Raw genomic sequence first — 22247 nt, 5'->3', positions numbered from 1 at the left:
CATTCCTGAACACTCTGTCTCTGTTTTGATACTTTCCCATATGACCTTTCCTCTCTCAGTTTTCTGTCCATATGGTGGATATTTTTTTCTAACTTTAGGAACTATATTAATGACTTTTTTTAAAAGGTAACATAACTTAAACATAACATGAATTCTTAACCCTGTATTTTTTTAAAGTGACATTTTGGGTCTGGAGAAATGGCTCAGCAGCTAAGAGAATTGGCTGTTCTTCCAGAGGACCGGGGTTCGATTCCCAGCTCACAAAAGTCTTTAACTCTAATTTCAAGGAGCCTCATGTCTTCTTCTGGTGCCCTTTTCTGGCCTACAGGCATGCATGCAGACAGAACCCTGTATACATAATAAATAAATAAATCTAAAAAAGAAAGAACAGTCTGTTAAAAAAATTAATCCATGTTTCCAACTCTAATGTATAGTAAAATATTTTGACTAAAAACCCTACTTCACCTTCAACACAATCTTAGCAGCATGGGTACCACTCCTCATGCTGGCAAGGCCTTTCATATCTACCCAATGTATTTCCTTTTCTTCCTCCCAGGGCTCCCTAATCTCAGACAATGGTCACCGTGTCACTCAGTCCATAAGACATCAGTCAAAGCAACCTGGCCACAGACACTTGAGATCCTTCACCCAAGGGGGTCTTCCAGGAAGACACTTGAATCCAGCCTCAGATTCAAACTGTATTAACTTGCTGTTACAATGTATCATTGCCTATATGGCTTAAACAAGAAATTATTTCCTCACAGTTCTAGAGGTAGTGAGTAGTCCTAACACACATTAGCATGGATGACTCCTTTGGAAGGTTCTCCTTGGTCTGCAGGTGGCCACCTTCCTGCTGCTTCAAACTGTGTCCAATTTCTTCTTCTTAGATGGACATCAGTCTTATCGTATTCAGGCCTAACCAACACTAAAGATTGCATTTTAGCTAAAATTACCTCTGTAGGAACCTTGTGTTCAAATACAGTCATGTTCTGAAGTACTGGAAGTCTCAGACTTCACTGTAGATGGAGGGGGCAGGGACAATTGAGCCCACAGTGAGAAAATGCCCTGGAGAGAATGGCCAAAGGGTCAGGACTGGTGTACAGCTTTTCCCACATCAAATTACAGTGTGACCTTCCTACACCACCCAGCTGTGGGTGACAGGAGGCAGAACATTAAACAACAGTGTCATTGCTCAGTTATTTCTCCTCCTGAGAGTGGGACACTACCAGGGAGCCAGTGGTCTACAGCAACCTCGCCTCTCAAAGGAAAATGACTGTCCATTCATGGTGACAAAGGCAAACCTCTTCACAAAGACAGAGACAACAAAAGAAAACAGTTTGCAACTACCAATCCACAGAATTGTATCTTTCTCCTCAAGGACTCCCTAAAATGACTCAACTCTCACAGCTAAAATTACCTAAACACCCTCATTGTTGCAGCAACCATGGGAATTGTTGAGCCAGTCTGAGATCACTGAAGAAAAGTCCATCTTACTGAGTTTAGCAGCCAAATGGCAACCCAACCAAGAGGCAGTTACACAAACATTCACATCCCACCCAGGCGAGACACTGCCTTGTGCTGGCTGCCCAAGGCCCTCTAAAATGGTTCTGCCCTCCTTCTCCTGATAACCCATCAGTAGCAGCATACTGCTAAGCCTTGGTTCTACCTAACCCCAGTAGAAAAAGTCATAGAGACAAATGCTTTTTCTGGAAGAAATCAACATTTTTGTTGAATTTTTTTGTTCCTACAGTGCCACTGTACCCTGTGAGATGCTATATTCCAGAACAGGGCTGGAGCCATGTTATTCATTCCTCCCTCTCCAAGTCACAGGGCAGGGCCAGGCAGTAGGTAGTCCATGCCACATGGACTAATGAATACTAAAGACAACAGGGTGTATGATGACCCAAGAGACAGAGGTGAGCAGGGTCATGTCGTATTCCTGACAGCCTTGTGAAGGGCCTACAATGTTTTTAAGTTTTTATTTCTTTTTATTTTTATGTGTTGCCTTCTTGTATATCTTTGAGTCACCTGTATTCAGCACCTGAGGAAGCCAGAAGAGAGTATCGGATCCCCTGGAACAGATGGTTGTTAGCTACTATGTGTGTGCTAGAAATCACACTCCAGCCCTCTGGAAGAGCAGCCAATGTTCTTCTCTTTCTTTCTTTTTTCTCTTCTTTCATTCTTTTTTTTTGCAAGGGGGTGGGGCTCAAGACAGAGTTTCTCTGTGTGTATCACCAGCTGTCCTGGAACTCATTCTGCAGACCACACTGACCTCAAACTCAATCCTGCCTCCCAAGTGCTAGGATTAAAGGCATGCACTATCACTGCCCACCTGAATCAGTGTTATTACTCACTCAACTATGTCTCCAGCCCTGAGCACACAATTTTCAAGACAAAAAAAATGAGAAATGGGAAGTTCGACCATCACTTACAATCTTACTGGGACCAAGACACTGATGCTTGGTGAGGATGTCATCCAGTCACTAAAATGAACTCTAATCTAAAAAGAGCAGAGAAAGTAAAAACAGAAAGACCTCAAATGAGGAAAATGGGTTAAGGTTGGGGATTGGCAAGGGACTTGGAAGTCAAGAAGGAAAGTGAAGGGAACAGTGGAAGAGCATGATTCTCAGTGTGCCTTGTTCTGTGTTCTTGAGCAAGAGAAGCATCTAGAAGTGGTCTTACAATTGGGAAGGGAGATAGTATCTGTCCCCAGTATCTCCTTTTTTCTAAAGAAGCATTCTTATATGCATGAATATTGCATTCTAATCTCATCAGCCACAAGATGATGGATTGGTTTGGGATCTGTTTTGTTTTGGATTTTTTAATGTGACTTTCCCCCTCATTTTTATTGTATGTGTGTATTTGTTTTGCCTGCATGTATATTTGCCTGCTGTGTGTATCACAGGGTATGTCAGCATCCAAAGAAGTCAGAAGACCCCCTCGAACTGGAGTTACAGACTGTTGTTAGCACCCACATGGAGATATGGGTGCTGAGAATCAAACCTGGGGTCTCTAAAAGAACAGTCAGTGCTCTTAAACTTAACCCTTTCTCCAGCCCACAAGAGAATGGTTTTCTACTGCACTTTTTGTTTTATTTTGTTTTGTTTGTTTGTTTCATTATTTGTTTGTTTGTTTGTTGCCAGGTACTATGGTTTAAAAGAAGAGCTGTGGGCATGCTGGACAAGTGTGCTACCACTGAACCACAGCTGAAGTCAGAGATGCTTTTAAAAGCTGATTACCGATTTGCACTATGTTCCATCTGGGCCTTCCATTTCAAGAACACACAAAGATCCTGTGATTTACTTCTTCTGTTTTGTTTGTTTTTCCCCCATTTTCTAAAGCAATTTGTCAGCATTATCTTTTGAACACCCTGGAAAATTAGAAGATACTTCCTACACCCTCAAGGCACACCATCCCAAGCAAGCCTCATCCTCTCCCTCAACCACCAGCTTGTCAGATTCTCTCCTCTCTAGCCTCCACCCACCCAACTCTGTCTTCTACAGAATTAAAGCCTCTACATGGCTGACCCAATCATGTTCACTCCCCTCCAAGTCCACATGTGTGTCCAGCTTCCACAGCAGGATGATGCTACCCATCCCTCAGTCTGTGACAAACAAGCCTTTGCTTCTTTCTCCTCCAATCCCACCACACCCTGTTAGTTAAACCATCACTAATGCTTCTCTGTGTCCAAACTTTCTTCTCCGCCTAAAGTCACAGAGTCCCTCTCAACTTCACATCTTAACCACTGCAAAAATCTCCAAACCGACCTCTTTTCCTGAAACTATAACTGGAATTATACTGTATCAGCCATCCTAAAATTAACTCAGTGTGGTTTTGCCCACACTCTTAAAAGTAGCATTCAAAGACTCTACAACCTATCCTTGTGGGCTTATGTCTAATTCCACCCATCACAGATTTTTATCTCTTTCACCCACAGACCTTTCTTCCTTCCACTTATCTCCTCTGCTCTCTCCTCTTGTTCATACCAAACTTCTGAAGGTACTGTTGTGCCCTGGCATAGTCCTCTGGGTGTGGTGGGGACAAGAGTTACAGTCTCTTACTTATCATAAAATTTTTTTGAGAGAAAGGAGTTTATCCTTGCTTCCTAAGTTCCCAAAATCCAACCCATACTTGGGTTCCTGTAAAGGGCAGCTTTTCCTTGCTAGCTGCTTTGGTTTATCCCCTGCCAGTCGCCTGGGCTCTGCCGCTTTGTAGTCCCCAAATAAACACACAGGAGGCTGTATTAATTATGAAGCTGTTGGCCTTGCTTGTTTCTTACTGGCTAGCTCTGACTTAAGTAATTACCCCATAATTGTTAATCTAAGTATGTCTCTTACCGGAGAATAGTTCCGGGCTTCCTACCCCATGGCGGTTACATGTTGACTCTCTTGTGTTTCTCCTTCCCAGAGTTCTCCTGGGCTCCTAGTCCCTCACATCTAGATTCCCTATAGGCCAGACAGTGCTTTATTGACATAAGACTTCCCCAACAGGTTCCCAGAAAAAGAAATATATATACATATATATTAAACAAAATTGGCTACTGCATTTCTACATGATGAATGTTGGAATCACGATATCAAAAGGTGCAATAAAAATAATCCAAGTCATTGTCTAACCTGATACGTAAATCCATGGTTTCCGTTCGCTACTGCTGCAAATAAACTACAAGGAAACAAAAACTGCTTAATGCAACAACTTGCATCCACTTGGGATTCTGTAGGTTAATAATTCCGGCCAGGCCTGGCTAGATAGCTCTTCTGTACAACACAGTATCAGCTGGGGCTAGACCCTTAGCTGAATTCATTCTCAGGGATTGGCTGGCAGGGCCAGGAGGGATTCAATATGTGCTGGCTGCTTTAATACCCCCTACATAGTTGCACGGGACAGGGTCAGCAGAGTGGTCTAGGATTCAGGACTATTTGTGAGCAATTCCACAAGTGAGCACTACAAGAGGCAGAAGTAGCAGCGTGGGTCTCCTGCAGTCTGTCCCGATAAGGGGCTTGGACATTATGCACCCAAGTACCTTGTCCATACAAGGAAGCTGACCAAAGATGTCCACTTTTCATTTTCACCTCGCCCAAGATGAAAATACCCATGATTCAACAAGGAAAAACTAGGAAACACTAAAACACAATCTGCTTATTCGAACATATAAATCCATTAATGTGAATAAATTTTTAAGTAATGGAATACTAAATTAAACAATTAATATAGATAATTACAAAGTCTATAAAAACAAATAAGAGGCTACAGAGATGGCCCAGGGGCTAAAAGGGTGGAATTTGTTTGTTTGCTTGTTTGTTTGTTTGTTTGTTTGTTTGAGACTGGGCCTCTCTACATAGCCTTGGCTATCCTGGAACTCACTACATAAACCAGGCTGGCCTCTAACACACAGAGACCCATCTGTTTCTGACTCTAGGTACTGGGATTAAAGGCATATGCTACCATGCACAGCTGGTTAAAGGGTTTACTGTTTTTGCAGAGAACCTGGATTCAGTTCTAGCACCCACATGGTGGTTCACAACCACCTGTAAATCCAGTTACAGGGGATCAGATGTGCCTTGACCTCTGCAGGCACCTGCACGCACATGGTGCACATAAACTTGTACAAATGCACACATACACAAATAAATAAATCTTTTTTTAAAATAAAGGGAAACAATATGGGCATGTGTGACATTAGAAGTTTTATAAATATTGGTATGCTTTAAATACAAAGCAAAAATGGAAAATATTGTTTGTTGTACTTCTGAGCTAAATTTGTTTGTATATGTAAATGCTCTGCTTATGAAAATTGTTGGTTTTTATACAGCAATAGTCTCAGTGCTCATGCAAGAGACTAAGGCAGAAGGGTTTTAAGTCTGAGACCAACCAGGATACATAGCACAATTTAGGTCAGCCTGGTCTACACAGTGGGACTATGTCACAGAATAAATAATCAGTTAAATCAACCATTTGGGAAGAAAAGATTTTAAATAAAAGTTATAGAGAACTGTGTCTAGTACATTCTACACATCAAAGCTTTTCTCAAGGCCAATGCAGACTTAGAGGGAGAGAAATATCCTTCCTCTAAAAGGAATATTGGCAAGGGATTGACTGCTGGCCACATTCAGGCCACCAGAAAATCCTTCTGAGACAACATTTTAGCTCATCTTTACTGCCTGAGATAAAGAGCTCCACTATGAAGAGTGGTATGGGAAAGAAAGAGCACATGACACACACACAAGCTCCCCAGACTAGACCAAGCCACCTAGAGCCCTGCTTGAATCTTCTGACAGGCTGACAGGGCTCCGCCTGAAATAGCACCTGTCCCACAGTCTCATATTTCTGAGGGTTCTCAAAGAGAAGCCATGCTAAATCAAGGTGCCTACGTCTGTTAAAGTTCAAGCATGCATATTTAACAACTTGAATTTTAAGACAAAAACACATACACCAAAACTGGAACTTTCTTTGGAAATAACACCTATATTTGAGTCCTTTGTTGGCCTGTAGGCCTGGCCAGACGGCCTCACTGACACCACTGTGAGGTCTGGCAGAATGCACCACAATATATCGCACTTTCGTCACTGAGGCATTTAAGGAGATGATCAACCACAGAGTCTGTATCAGTAACATGACCCCTCTGTGATCTCCCTGTGCAGTGAACCCAAGACCCAGCTCGACCTCACCTCACTCCCAGTGTCTAGAATCAGTCCCATGTATGGAGAAAAGAGACCAAAATGGAGCCTATAATGATCACTGTTGGAGGCACAGAAAAAGAACTACTTTTCTTCCCCCAGTGAACTTTAAGCTAAATCATATATAAATCTGAACAGTATAAAGCTCTCTCTACACTTGGATTGGATAGTGTATAAAGTGGGGCGGGGGGGAGGTGGCCCCTGCTGTATAAAGTGAGGACAGGGCCACTCCTAGGTATGGTTGAGGAGGTTTTTATTGTAGATGTGAGGGAGAGTACAGCCAGATGCATCTGGAAATGTCTAGAGCAGACAGAAAAAAAAAGTAGGAAACTGAACATGGCCAGCAGAATGGACTGGGACATGAGGGAGGTTGGAGAAAGAAGAGGACCAAGAGAGAGGGGCAAGAGAAAGAGAACTAGGAGGGAACCAAGAGATCACAAGGTCAAAACGGCAGTGCTGTATGGGAATGAGAAGCTGGGGGAAAGAAGCCCAGGAACTGGAGAGGCTTAGGGTGGGGCGGGTGAGGGCAGGGTAAGAAAAGCTGAGACGTGCCAGAGGGGGAGCATGCTAACAGTTACCCTTTGGTCCCACGTTCTTTGTTCTTTTGGGTCTGACAGATAGGACATGCCTCATAGTTTCCCTGCAATCGGTATAATAGCAACTGTTGTGGTTCTGAAGGTGTCCTTACTCAGAGGAGATGTGTGCAGAAGGACGTAGAGCGTTATCAGCCCACCAGGAAAACTCTAACCTCCATCCATCTCTAACAGTGAAGTCTTCTTGGAACTTAACCACATGTGTATTATATACGGCGACTATTGTACTACAGTGCAAACTGAGTAAGTGGGACATAGATGGCATGGCTTCTGTAGCCTAGAAACACTCCATGGCAATGTTCAGAAAGTACTTAGCTGACACTTGGGTCAGAGTGTCATTATCTATGCAACCTTCTTAAATTGTTCAGCAAAACAAAGCCAAAAAGATACACAAATGTACATATAAATATGTATAGTTATATATATGTGCATACACATGTGTGTCTATGCATATACATGTGTGTTTGTATATGTGTATACATAGGTATGTAGACATGTACACATAAACAAAGACCTGTATGTATATATCCACATATATGCATATGAAAGAACAAAATTTGGCAAATATTATTTGTTTTTTTGTTTGTTTGTTTGTTTCTTTTTGGTTTTTGGTTTTACGAAACAGGGTTTCTCTGTATTGTTTTGGAGGCTGTCGGTCCAGCCCGGCCTCGAACTCACAGAGATACGCCTGCCTCTGCCTCCCGAGTACTGGGATTAAAGGCATGTGCCACCACCGCCCGGCTGCAAATATTATTAATTAGTAAATTCAAGTAAAAATGTATAAATGTTCATTTTTTCTCCAACTTTTCTGTATGTTGAAAAATACTTAAACAAATCTTACTTCATTTAAAAACTTAAAGAACTGTCCTCAAAAATTATAACTCATAGCAAACCTAACAGTAACTGCAATAGATTTTAAAACACTGCTTGAGCCCATGTGGTAGCACACATTTGTAATTCCAAAACTTGGGAAGCAGATGTGGTAAGATTGGCCTATGTTTAAGACAGCCTGGACTGCACAGTGACAACCATAATCAGAAGAAAGGGTGTGTGTGTGTGTGTGTGTGTGTGTGTGTGTGTGTGTACACACTGAGTTAACCTCATTCAAAACAGCAATAAATACTCAGGTTTAACTAAAGAGAAAGTGTGGCATACTCAAGTTTTTACCAGGGTTCAGAAAAGCATATTGATTTATGGAAGTCACTGCGACTGTTTAAAACTAGGAAACCCTTACTTCTACAAGTATGTGATAAACAGTTAACAAAGACAAAAGTGGCTTTGGATCACAAGAGAAACAACACATTCCCAAAGAATACTCCAAGATCGAATATTTTTTTTAAACGTCCATTTTCCACAAAGGCAACTACAGCATGATGCAATCCCAGTAAAAATCACCATGAAGTATTATTTGAGCAGAAATAACAGTGAGAAAATAGTTTAAGACTTCTGCTGGTAGGAAAAACATAGGTGAGGTTATTAGCCAAAAACATTTTGAAAATAAAGCAAAATGATGGGGTTCTTACCTAAATAGATGCTGAAAATTATCTTAAAGCTATGGTCAGTAAACAATTAGTCTGGTTCAGGAATAATAAATCATAGTGGAAAACTGAAGAGATCTGGGGCCAAGTGAAGAGAAACTCCAGTCAAGATAGCAGACAAAGGGAAAGTGTCTCAACCACCGCTGTAATGCCAGAGTAGCTGGGAAAAAAATAGAGTCAGAGCACTATAGAATATACTCTCCTAAGATGGAGGAAAATTAAATATGGAGAAGCAAGCACACGAAAAGTATAAAAACCAATGTAGGTAAGCTTCCTAAGTAAACCTAAAACAGATGATAAAGATTGATGAGCTTGGCTCACGAACGTCTTCAGCTTCCATACATCTGAAAATGTGATAAGTATAACTGAAAAAATCAATGACTGCTGAGGAACGTATCTCAATATCCTCACCATGTAACTGCTAAGGAGGAAGGAACAGGCTTTAAAACAGATAGATGCTGTAAAGACACCGACAAGGGAAACTCAAAGCTAACTCCTTCCAAAGCTTCACATGGAGGTACTAGACCAAGCTCCAGCTTGGGTTCTATCTCATAAGACCATGGCCCTGGGATGAATCGAGACCACTGAAGTGTATGCCTGAGAAAGGTCAATAATACCAGAAGAATGTGCAGTGTGGTCTAGCCTGCACCTGATGAGGCTATCTGTTCTTACAGCACTCCCTACAAGGAACTTAAAGTTGTGACGATATCTGCTTCATCTCAAAAGCATGTGTCTGGATGCTCAGAGAGCTGTTCTTTGGCCCGTAATTACCAGCAGGAGGGGCTCCTTCCCCAAGCTTCAGAGGGAGGACAGATGCCCCATTTCACCAATGGCTTGGCATCTAATCAGAAGCTTCTAGCTTCTTCACTCCTCTAACTCTGCAGAGAGCAGACTCTCCCCTTCCCTATCCGTGAGTGCTCATTCCCTCCAATCACCACAAATGCTAAGGGATTGCAGCTCTTTCCCCCAGTGTCAACAGCAGAAAAACTTTTTTGCTTTGTGTTTTGTTTTTGGCAAGTGTTGATTATGAAACCCAGGGTCTTGTGCATACTATACCCCAGCCCCAAACTCTGTTTCCATGCCTTGACTAATGCCCAGCTGTGTTTGATTTCAACAATACAACTTACAAAGCAGTACAATGTAGAAATTGAATGTGATTTTTGTTTGTTTTCTGCTTATCTGTATTTTTGTGTGTGTTTTCTAATTAATGAATGTATTGCACCTGTAATGAAAATAATGTTTCCAGGTGACTTAAGCTTCCTACCAGTTGTGGTTTCCTTTCTGTTGCTATGATAAATTACCCTGACAACAGCAACTCAGGGGGAAAAGGGTGATTTCTGCTCAAAATTGTAGGCTGCAGCTCATGGCAGGAAGTCAAGGCAGTGGGAACCCCAGCAGCTGGTCATAAGCAAAAAGAATGGATGCCTGCATGCTGAGACTCAACTCCCTTCTCTTTTCTACATACAGTCCAGGCTCCAAGCCCAGGGCATAGTGTTCCCTTTTTTAGGTTAAATCTTCACATATCAATTAATGTAAGCAAGATAATCCCCCACAGACAGACCCAAGAGCCAACTAATTTAGACAGTTCCTTTCCCTGGTGATTCTAGAGTGTGTCAAGCTGACAAGTAAAACCAAATATCACACTACCAGAGAGCAGGGAAACTCATCTACCAATTTCAAAGCCCTCTAAATCTAGTTAGGAACACCACAAGACCAGACATTCCTAGTTAATAATACCAAGTGACCAGACATTCCTAGTTAATAAAACCAAGTGACCAGACATTCCTAGTTAATAATACCAAGTGACCAGACATTCCTAGTTAGTAATACCAAGTGACCAGACATTCCTAGAGTACTTATGTCCTCTCCCTTAATCTTCATAGAAATAAAAGGCTTCCCAGGCATGCTGCCACAAAATTTCAATCCTAGAACTCAAGGGGCAGAGGTAAGTGAATCTCTGGGAGTTCAAGGTCAGCCAGGGTGACCTACCAAGACCCTGACAAAACAAACAAATCCAAAGTAGACTATTCTTACTACCATTTTACCAGAAACAAGTCAATAGCTCAGAGAAATTCAGCAAGTGTACTGGCTACTCAATGTCACACAAGCTAGAGTCATCACAGAGGAAGGAACCTAGAAGACAAGCTATGTGTGCTGCAGAGGCTGGAGTCAGAGAAGTGACCCAAGCCCCTTGGAGGGGTCCAGAAGTCTGTGATTGGATCCCAGATGGCTGTAATCTGGTTTTGCTTTGATTGGGACTGTGCCCTGATTTTTCCCTCTTGAAGTAAGAAAGTATTGAAGCTCATGGTTGAGAGACTGAATTTGAAGACTTTGGATTTCAAAATAGATTTGCTGTATTAAAGGGACTGAAATTTTAATGTTTGAATTTTTAAAGACTGTGGAACATTTAAGGTTATTTATGTTTTTAATGTGAGCTCTTGGGGATGAATAAGAAAGGAAGGGGTGTGATGCGTTTGTGTGATTTGTTTGTGTGTCCAGTGGACAAGAGGTCAGTTGTGCTGGCTGCTTTTGTGTGTCAATTTGACAAAAGATGTAGTCATCAGAAAGGAAGGACTGAGACTCAGTGGAGGAAATGCTCCCATGAGATTCAGCTAAAAGGTATTTTTTCAATTACTAATCAATGGGAAAGGGCCCAACCCATGGTGGGTGGTGCCATCCCTAGGCTGGTAGACCTGGATTTTGAAAAAAAAAGCAGGCTGAGCAAAACATGACAAGCAAGCCAGTAAGGCACCCTCCATGGCCTTGGTCAGCATCAGCTCCTGCCTCCAGGTTCCTGCCCTGCTTGAGTTCCTGTCCTGACTTCCTTTGGTGATGAAGAGCAATGTAGAAGTGTAAGCTGAATAACTCCTTCTTTCCCAACCTCTTTTTGGTCATGGGGTTTTGTTACAGCAATAGAAACCCTAACTAAGACAGAATGTTCCGGGCATTGGTGGTGCATGCCTTTAATACCAGCACTTGGGAGGCAGAGTCAGGGGGATCTCTGTGAGTACGAGGTCAGCCTGGTCTACAGATCTAGTTCCAGGACAGTCTCCAAAACAATACAGAGAAATCCTGTCTCGAAAAACCAAAAAAAAAAAAAAAAAAGACAGAGCTAGAAGTGAATTCCAGATGATCTGGACAGCAGCCTAGTTCCTGAGGTCTCATTTCACAACACACTCAGCTTGGGATGAAGGAGGCCAATATTCTGTTCCTAACTCTACATAATCACTATTATGTGTGGCCTTGGCAACTTGTTTTCCTTGTCTGGTCCTCACTTCCCTCATCTATGCAACAAGAAATCAGGCATGCCAGATTCTGTCTCATAACACACCCAGAACCAACCAATGACCAAGAGCAGATTCAAACCAGACAGTGGTCACACCAAACTTGGAGGCAAAAGTAGGCGCCTGTGTACTGTCCCACCTTGAATTCCTCATGTATACGCTCCTCCAGGACTTTGGCAGCCTTTCTGTCCTCCATCTCCACTTTCCACCTCTCTGCCAGAATCCGGGCTTTCTCATTGGCCAAGGCATCCCGGAACTTCTTGGTGATCTCTGCTTCCTTCTGTCTCCTTCCAAGAGAGCAGCAGCAAGGGTGAGCTTGAGTGAAAAACTAGAAAATCACGTCACCATGCAAGTTCAAGTAAAAACAATGAGCAGCTTCTCCTTGGTACACAGAACAGAAAACACAAAAATTAACATAACTCACAATGGCAAAGAAAGGGAGAGATGACACTCATGTAGGAAAGGAAGGTTAAACCAGCAGGATCATTCTGGAAGCTAAGAAACAAGACATGAAAATCCCACTTCACAGTCAAGTAGCGTGAGGTATACACAGTAGATGTTCAGCAGAGAAGTTTTATGAAAAGGCATGATAAGCAATTCAAATGTCTATCAAAGACATAAATAAGTTGCATTCTTATGTAATAGAACACTACATGAGGATCTTCAATGGCCTTGGAATTTGAAATGATGGGATCTATAAAGGTATAAATATTTTTTGTCTCTTAAATACTCTTCATGGCTAGCTTGGGTGGTGGATATTCTTTAATTCATAATAGTCTTCAGTCTTGTTTACATCTTTACAATTTTACAACTAAAACACCATCATTCATACTTGATGGTAGAGGGTGCTAAAGACACTGTCACATGGATTTACAAGTTTGACAAGAAAAAAAAATGTTAAAAGTTGTCAACAAAAAGAGTCTGACTCCAAACTTTCCTGAGGGCTAAGCTGTCCTTCTACATATTATACATAAATAATGTTCAGAGGAACAACAGATATTCAAGGTGAAGCAGTACTCCTAGACCATCCCTGTGAGAATTTCCCAGAGTAGCTGGGGCTGTGGAAATAGTTCATTTGGTAAAATACTTGCCATGTGAGCGCAGGAAATGAATTCAGATCCTTAGAGTGCTCATCGAAATCTGGATGCAGTAGCAGTAACACATTCTTATAATCCCAGCACTGAGGCAACAGAAACAGGAGGATCCCTAAAAATCACTGGCTAGCCAGTCTAGTTGCATCCATGAGCTACAGGTTCCATGAGAGACCCTGCCTTGAAAAATAGTGTGGAGAGAGAGTGACAGAAGAAGAAATCTGGCCTTACACATACAAGCACACACATAGGCACATGAGCACATGAACATGCACCACACACACACAGCATGCTGTCCATACCAACCAGGTAAATTCAAACTTCCGGCATGCAGGGAGTTAGCTTTTTAGGTCTTATCACTGGTAGGAGAAAACTGAGGTCCCAGATTAGCTGGTTGGTGGGTCTAACACTGGAACCAACACTGTTTACTGATAGAAGACTCTGAAGCCTTGGTTATGTGATCTTTACAGAGCTCAACACAGCCAGCCACTGACCAGCACCTCATTTTTCCACCCCCAGCACCCTCCCAGCCAGCACCTCTCACCAGAGCTCCTCAGCCTCTCTCTGTGCTTGTAGCCGTGCTCGCTCTGCAATCAGCTCCTCAGAGATCTCTTCATAGGGCTTGTCACCAGGGCCTTCACCCATGACCCACACCCAGACCTCTCCATCTGCTCCCAGCAGCCACTGAATATGCTTGTTGCTTGCTGCCCCACGGGGGAAGAAGGAACAGAGAGAAAAGAAGAAACATCTGGTTTCCAGTTAAAGAGAAAACTAAACTACTGCACAGCCCATGGTCTAGAGTTACCACACAACTCAACAGAGCAACAGTGGCTTGGGTATAGATTCAACACATCCCCTCACACCATCCCCTCCAGGGAGCAGTATAACAGCCAAGCCAGCTCCTGAGGCTAGTGTCAGAGATGAGCTCTCATAAGATCCATGTCAGCAAAAATATCAAGGGCTACTGTGATACTCTACAGGAAATGACTTGTACTACTCCCAGATTGAGGCACTCACATGTCAGTGAGTCTTCTCTGCCCTCTCGCTTTCCTATCCACTAGCTAGAAAGAAGGAATCAGAAACGGGAGAGTCGCAAAATGAAGCAGCCTGGAGCCTGGTGTCTCTGTGATATACATTATGCTGTAATTTGAGCAAGAAATGAAACTTTGCTAGATACAGCCACTGGGAGACCTTAGTTTGCCGTTAACAGCGGGCTCCACTGATGACTGTGACTAGATCAGTGATCAGCTGATGTTCCTCTGTGACAAGGTTGCCACAGCAATAGAAACTCTGCATCTGGCATTAGCATCTGGGTGGTGAGTGATAGCTAGCAGGCCAAACATCTGGAGACCCATGCATGCGGGAACAAAACAGCTGGTAAAAATGGCATGGACTCATTAGAGCTTAAAAGCCAAACCCTGTATTGTTTCTGAATTGGGAAGTTGAAAACAAAGCATTAGCAATGTGTATTGGATGCATCTGACATGGTGTTAAGAGGAAAACAAACCTAAAATTCAAGAAGGAATCAAGTGTTTTGCAGGGAGAAGTGAAAGAGAATGGAGAGAATACAGAAATTTGGGATAAAAAAAACTAGATTCCATATTGTAAGAGATGATGGGCATGGAGGTGAATGTTTGTGACCCCAGTACTCTGTAGGTTGAGTCAGGAGGATCATGAATTCCAGGGTAACTGCACAACAATTTGAGATTCTCCTCTCCCTCTCTCCCTCTCTCCCTCTCTCCCTCTCTCCCTCTCTCCCTCTCTCCCTCTCTCCCTCCCTCCCTCCCTCTCTCTCTCTCTCTCTCTCTCTCTCTCTCTCTCTCTCTCTCTCTTACACACACACACACGCGCACGTGCACAAAAGGTAAAATTTTGAGGAGTTTTGCACTACAGAGCTCAATTGTTTCTGTGAGTGAGATGCCCCAGGACACAAACACAGTGGCTGTGAGCATGTGGTCTCTACACTCCACTACAGCAGATGCCACTGAATAAAACCCCCAGCTCCCAGGACCCCGTATTTGCTCATGGCTGTTTCCCAGAGGTTGCCCCAGTCTCTGAGAATGCCAGGCTCATGACTGAGATGTCTGATTCCTTGCCAAAACGTCCTTACATGACACTACTCTCTACAATAAGACCCCAGCCTGCGCCTATCTTTTCCACAAGGCCAAGTGAGAAAATTTTAAATACTTACTTATTTTAAATAGCAATAAACCCATTACATAATAGTACAAAATTGTTTCATAAAAATAACTATATGCGATAAAATAACAGAATTACTATTATTAGAGCCACAATCACTGAGCCACTGTCCTAAAGGCTCAGTTGTCTGCCTTCCTTCTAGATACATAGTTGATATAACGATAATCAGAGTGAAGAGGCAATCTATAGGGAGAGAAAAAATTCCTGCAAACCATACAACTCATTAAGGGTTAGCATCAAAATACATAAGGAACTCAAGCAACACAATGTCAATGAAACAAGTAATTTTGTTTTAAAATGGGCAAAGGGCAACTCACAAAAGAATACATACAAATGGCCAGCTGTGAAAGAAAACATTCAACCTCATTAATCATCAGAGAAGCTCAACTCAAAACACTGTGGGATATCACTCTACACCCATTAGAAGGGTGAACAGCAAATATATAAAGCTAAAAATCTGGGGGCAGGGGCTAGAGTAGTGGTTCTCAACCTTTGGGTTGTGACCCCTTTGGGGGGGGGGTTGAGTGACTCTCTCACAAGGGTTGCATATCAGATACCCTATATATCAGATACATTACCATTCATAGCAGTAGCAAATTTAAAGTTATGAAGTAGCAACAAAAATAATTTTATGGTTGGGGGTCACCACAACATGAGTAAGTGTGGTAAAGGGTTAAAGCATTAGGAACATTGAGAACCACTGGGCTGCAGAGATGACTCAGGGCTACTTGTTGCTCTTGCAGAGGACCTGGATTCCAGTCCCAGCACCCAGATGGCAGCTCATAACCATTTGGAACTCCAGTTCCAGGGGACCTAACACCCTATTCTGCCATAGTGTGAACAGCACACATGTGGGCACAGACACACATGCAGATGAAACACCCACAAACGCATCTGTTTGTTGGATTGATTGATTAATTTTCTCAGACAGGGTTTCATTGTATAGTTATGAGTGTCCTGGAACTTGCTCTACAGACCGGGCTGGCCTTGAACTCACTGAGATCTACCTGCCTCTTTCTCTCAAGTGCTGGAAGGAAGTATGCCACCACTGCTTGGCATTTATTTTGTTTTTGTTTTAAATAAAAGTTTTGGGGAGCATAGAGATAAAGGAACATGTGTACAATGGTGTTAGGATGAGAATTAATACTGCCAATGTAAAAAAAACTAAAGAAATTTATCTGCAAACCAAAACTAAAGGTGTCAACATGTACCCATATATACATATATGTATGTGTCCAAAAGAAATGAAGTCTTTATTTCAGAGATGTCTACACACTCATATTCATATGGCACTATGCACAACTGATATGGAGTCAACCTATGTCTTCCAAGAAACATTAACACATAAAAACAATAAAACATTAAGGAATGAATAGTGAAAATGTGATACAATATTTTGGTGGAATACTATTTAGCCCTGGAAAGTAGGAAATTATAAAGTTTTCAACTATATCGGTGAATGTGGTGATGTATTATGGATCTGGGATACAATTAATATTGAAGCTAATGAGCATGATTATGAATGGATAAGAGAGGTGATTTTAAGAGGTTTGAAGAAAAATCAAAATGTCAATTGTTTTAATTGTGAGGTTATAAGCAGGGCATTTCTAGAAATAATGATTTTTATAAACAATCCAAACAGAATGTCCTCCCTTCTGGATTATGCAGAAGTTGTGGAAAAGGCAAGCATTAGATTAAAGAATGTAGTTCAACAAAATACATTCAAAGTAATATTTTGCCATCAGGAAATGCCTTGAGGGGCTTCTCGAAGGCCCCATGTCAAAGTCTGTCCAGTCATTTACTGTTACTGTGAAGGAAACTTTCCCACAATTAAAGAACTTAATGCCTGTTGTAAGAAAATATACTGCTCTGGATGATATAACAATTATAGAAGATAAAACAAAAATTTCAGGAGAAAACATAAATCAAAATTGATAAAGGTTAGATTAGGAATCTCCCCAGAGTTAGAATTAGGGAAGGAATTAGTTTTTGTCTTTTCAGGAAAATAAAAATAGCCATCTGAAGAATTTAAAGACCTTTGGACAAATAAGAATCCAAAGAAGAAGGGAGAACTACCCAGAAAAAATTACCAAGAAAGGAAGAATCTGATCTGATGTGATCTCTGAAGTCTCCAAATAGATGATGGGATCCCACAAAGATAATTAATTCCATTAGGACTATGCTAACACCACTAAGCTGAAAAACACCACTAAAAGATCAGTTTTCGACTACAAACTGCTAATAACAATTTCAAGGTAACTTGATGAAATGATCCAGCCTCACAGACACTGCTCAGAGCTATTTTGAGGAGGATAGCTGAGATGATCCAGCCTCACAGACTACTCTAGCCAAAACTTGAGACAAGTCCTGCAGTTTCCCATTATGCATAGATGGACAACAAATGATACTGCTTGAAATGCTTGAAAATTAGCCCAAAATTTTTCTTTTCAGGATCCTCTAAAGATGCTATCACTCCTAGATAACAGGAAGTAACTTTAAGAACATGATGGTGATATTACCAAAAGCTGAGGTGGGTGGTTTTTGGTCTTTCACTGGGTTATAGATATTTATCATTATTTAGAGGAATTGATTACAAGCAGTTATTGGTCATGGTCAGGAAAAAGCTAAATAAAGGATATTAGATTCAACTTGTTTTGAAAAGAAAAAAGAAGGATCAGATATGATATGATGAAAACAGTAGATTATTGAATCTACTCTGAAAAGAAAAAAGAGAAGATATAATATGATAAGATAAAAAGGCAGATTATTAAATCTACTTCTAAAAAGTAACTACTAGTTTCAAATATTTTACATTGGTTGGACTTCTGTATATTGTATACAAATATTGTATATTGATATAAATTTTAGACTAATTTTTTAAAACATACTGTACATACATTTCTAATATTGTTCATGGTATTATACCTATACAGCTCATTTATCAATGTAATGCAAATTTCTAGTCCTTGAAAGTTATTATTACCAACTATTTAAGATAATAAGGAAATGCAGGTTAGTAATTAGTCACCTATTATAATCGAACTTGTAGTCACAATAGGTATGCTTACAAGGTCAAACAGAGATATATTTTAGAAAAACAGTTTGTCTTCAAACATTCCCGATATCTACAGGATACGGCTTTTAATATGTTTTAATAACATGGGTTCTTTTTTATGACGATGAGACATGTCTGCTGCTGGCAGCACCAATCTACTTCAGAGAAGATGACAGGAATCACAGAAACTCCACATGGAGTTTACTTTCTTTGTGGAAAAAGTAGCCACTGGGCAAGAAAGTGCTCTTGCCTCAACTGCTGACAATACGCTGTCCAAATTAAAAAAACAGGACACGAAAGAGAGTGATTGCAAAACCTTGCTAAGACAAGGAAGGACAGACCTTCAAAAATCCTGCTTCACAGAAAGGTCTGCCAGATATGCTAGGTGAAAATGTATGCCCTCACATTGCAGAAGAACCTTGGGTGACTGTTCAGGAAGCCAGCTGTTTCTGCCATTTCACAGAGTATTTGGAAGTCATTTGCTTGTACTTCCTGCTTACTTAGTTAATATTATTTCCTTCTTTATTCTCTGAGGGAGTTGAAGACTATGTAGTATAGTTATAGTTTTCCTTGTTTACCAGACTCAAAGATTGAGAAACATTAAAAGATAATTTGATAATGCAAATTAGAATAGAAAGCAAATTAGGTACAAGACTTTGAACTCACCAAGATATGATAGATAATGGAATATTTTCTCTAAATTGTCAAATGCAAATGAACTAGACATTGTCAATACACTTGCTGCTTATATATATTGTATATACCTATTGTACTTATTGGATATAGTTTTTCTTAGTTGTAGTCTTCCTTTTTGTATTAGACAAAAAGGAGAATTGTGGTGATATATTACTTATGATTTGAAAAAGCTTGCCTAAGGGTTCAGACTGCAAAGCCAGCCACAAGCCATAGAGGCCAGGCAGTGGTGGTACACACCTTTAATTCCAGGACTCAGGAGACAGAACTAGATGGATCTCTGAGTTCAAGGCAACCCAGGGCTACACAAGAGTGAATCAGTCTAAAAATAGAAACAGATCACACAAAGGAGATCCCAGCACTCAGGAACACACACCTTTAACTTCAGCACTAGGGGGATGGAGACAGGAGTGATATGGTTGGGTAGAGAAAGGAATATAAGGTAGGAGGAGACAGGAACTCAGGGCATTTGTCTCTGAGGATTCATGGAGACAGGATCACCCATTTTGGCCTGAAGTAGAGGTAAGATCTAGGAGCTGGCTCTTTTGCTTCTCTGGTGTTCAGCTTGAACCCTATATCTGACTCTGGATTTATATTACCCATGCTACAGGTGAATCTGGGGGACACTGTGTTAAATGAAAGAAGTCAGACACAAAAACACAAATATCGTATGAACTCATACATATGTGGGGTGTAAAGTGGTTATCAGAGAATGGGGAAAGGGATTAGAGAGATGGTGGAATAAATACATGGGTCTCTAATTATGGGCAGCACTAACTGCACTTAACAGGTCATTTAAAAAAAACATGAAGTTAAGAGGGGATGTGTTTGGGGAATAGGAGAGGTTGGAGTAGAAAATAGGGATAGAAGAAAATATTTCATTGTGTGTATGTATGAAATCTCAAAAATAAAAATATTTAAAGCACATCTATCTCATTAATATACAAACTTCATCTTATCTTTAAAAGTGGTAAAAACTTTATGTACACCAAAGACTTGTTTTAAAGTATGTTTTTTATGACTTATTTAAAAATTAGGCCTTGTTTTACATTTTTGCAAATCTGTTGACTATCTGGCCTAATTGAAAGGGAAAGAGGTTCTTGTATCTTCTAACTTCACCTTTTTATGATAGGTAATTTTGGTTGCCATATATTAAAAAAAATTACCCACATGTACTTGGAAAAAAGAAGAATGGAAAAGACAGCACAGCTTTCCCACAGGTAGTTTTAGATACTGGACTAAGATTCAAATAAGTAATGGATACCCTTTCTGTTTGTTTATTTACTCGTGTATTTATTTAGAGATAGGGTCTTTCTATGTAGCCTAGGCTTGCCCTGAACACATTTATTGCCCTGATGGTCTTGAATGTGTAATATTTCTCCCACCTCAGCCTCCAGTGCTGGATTATAGGAATGTGCCACCATGCCCAACTAGTAGTAGATTCTTAAAGGTTAGAGGCAACATGGAATCAAACCACTCAATAATGCCATTGAACTTTTTACATTAAAAGTCATTGATTGTGATGACACAAGGATGTTACCGTTATGGGTGGGATTGCTATAGGAATTCTCCAAACACTTGAAATTCTTCTGAAATAAGTCTGAATTACTTCAAAATAAAGGGTCTAAAGATTTTTTACAAGATTTTTGGGGGAGTGTGTGTGTGTGTGTGTGTGTGTGTGTGTGTGTGTGTGTGTGTGTGTGTTGATGAACAAAGGCCCTGGATCTCCTGAAACTGGAGTTACAGGTGATTGAGATCTCCCTGATGTGGGTGCTGGGAACTGAACCCTGGTCATCAGAAAGAGCAGCACTGAGCTGTCTCTCTAGCTCCAGTCTTTTGCTTGTTTGTTGTTTTTGTTTTCGAGACAAGATCTGTCTATGTAGGTAACCATGGCTGTACAGAACTCACTGAGTAGACCAGGCTAGCCTCGAACTCACAGAGATCTGCCTACATCTGCTGAGATAGAAAGCATGCTCTTGTATGTGTCCAAGATCCCAGCTACTCAGCATGCAGAGATGGGAGAATCAGCACCTGAGGCCAGTCTGGCTGCATAGCAAGACATTGTCTCAAGACACTTGCATTTTTTTTTAAATTTAAGAATAAAACTATAGTGGTTCATATTGTACCTTGAGCAGACAGACCTTGTACTCATGCACGACTTTGCTACTTTGCTCACTGGTCAACACATCGAAAAGGTCTTCCAAATATGGGTTTTATCTTACAGTTTCAGAAAAGATGCATTTGTAAATGCAATCCTGATCCTAAAGAAAAAGCACTACACACTGGGCAATTTGTAAGCTCCTTGTGACAGATAGATGTTTTCCAAAATGCTTGCCTTTTGCTTGGAAGCAGGAATTTTATCGTTGATGTAAATTTTGTCAGTTCCTTTTCTTGAAGTAACAGATTCTCTTTATTCATTTTTAAATACTTACCTATGAAAAATACATACATCATTGCCTGGCAATCTTCTCTTAAATAAAAGTGGTGAACCATGGAGGGGACTAGTTTATCAAATTACTGAAACAAGCACACAACTTTTTTCTCCATACTCCTGCACACTGCAGCAGCAATGCTTTATGTGGTCCTCTCATTTGTCACACGATAAAATGTTTACTGTTTCATTGTGGAGTGAAGTCATCAGTCACTTGTATAGAATGGTGAAAAATACATTGACCACTACCACCATGGTGCCAGATTTCCTCACTGTATTAGTTGGCTTTCCATCACCATGACAAATACCTGAACTAGTAAACCAATAAAGAAAAAAGTCTATTTTTAAAGGGCCTTTTAAAGGGCCTTACAATTTGAGGATCTCAGACCTAGTGAGGGACATCACACTATGGTAGAACCACACATCAGAGGACATGTGTCACATCATAGCCAACAGAGGAAGATAATGAAGTCCCATAATCCCCTCTGAGAACATGTCCCCAGTGATAAGGTAGCTTTCTAGTAGACCAATAGTCCCAGCACCTCCCAATAGCATCAAACTGAGGACCAAGCCTTCAATATGTGGGGCTTAGAGGGACATTCCGGATATGAACTGTGGCACCCACTGTTGATTTTACTGCCTCAGTACAAATACAGTTAAAAGGAGCATAGCTTCAGTCTTATAAG

General features: G+C 41.0%; 1 protein-coding gene across 1 annotated transcript in view; it reads right to left on the bottom strand.

The window, feature by feature from the left end:
• Sh2d4b (SH2 domain containing 4B) overlaps positions 1-22247 on the bottom strand; it is an 86859-nt gene that overhangs the window by 49768 nt on the left and 14844 nt on the right. Inside the window, exons 2-3 of the mRNA XM_040747662.1 lie at positions 13728-13887; positions 12232-12379 (exon numbers count right to left, since the gene is read on the bottom strand). Coding sequence (XP_040603596.1) covers positions 12232-12379; positions 13728-13887 — 308 coding nt within the window. The remainder of the gene's footprint in view (positions 1-12231; positions 12380-13727; positions 13888-22247) is intronic.

The sequence above is a fragment of the Mesocricetus auratus genome, unplaced genomic scaffold, assembly GCF_017639785.1.
Source record: "Mesocricetus auratus isolate SY011 unplaced genomic scaffold, BCM_Maur_2.0 Super-Scaffold_100006, whole genome shotgun sequence".
In the NCBI taxonomy this organism is placed as follows: Eukaryota; Metazoa; Chordata; class Mammalia; order Rodentia; family Cricetidae; genus Mesocricetus; species Mesocricetus auratus.
Note: the sequence above shows the minus strand (reverse complement) of the source record. Positions and strands in the feature narration are given on the sequence as shown.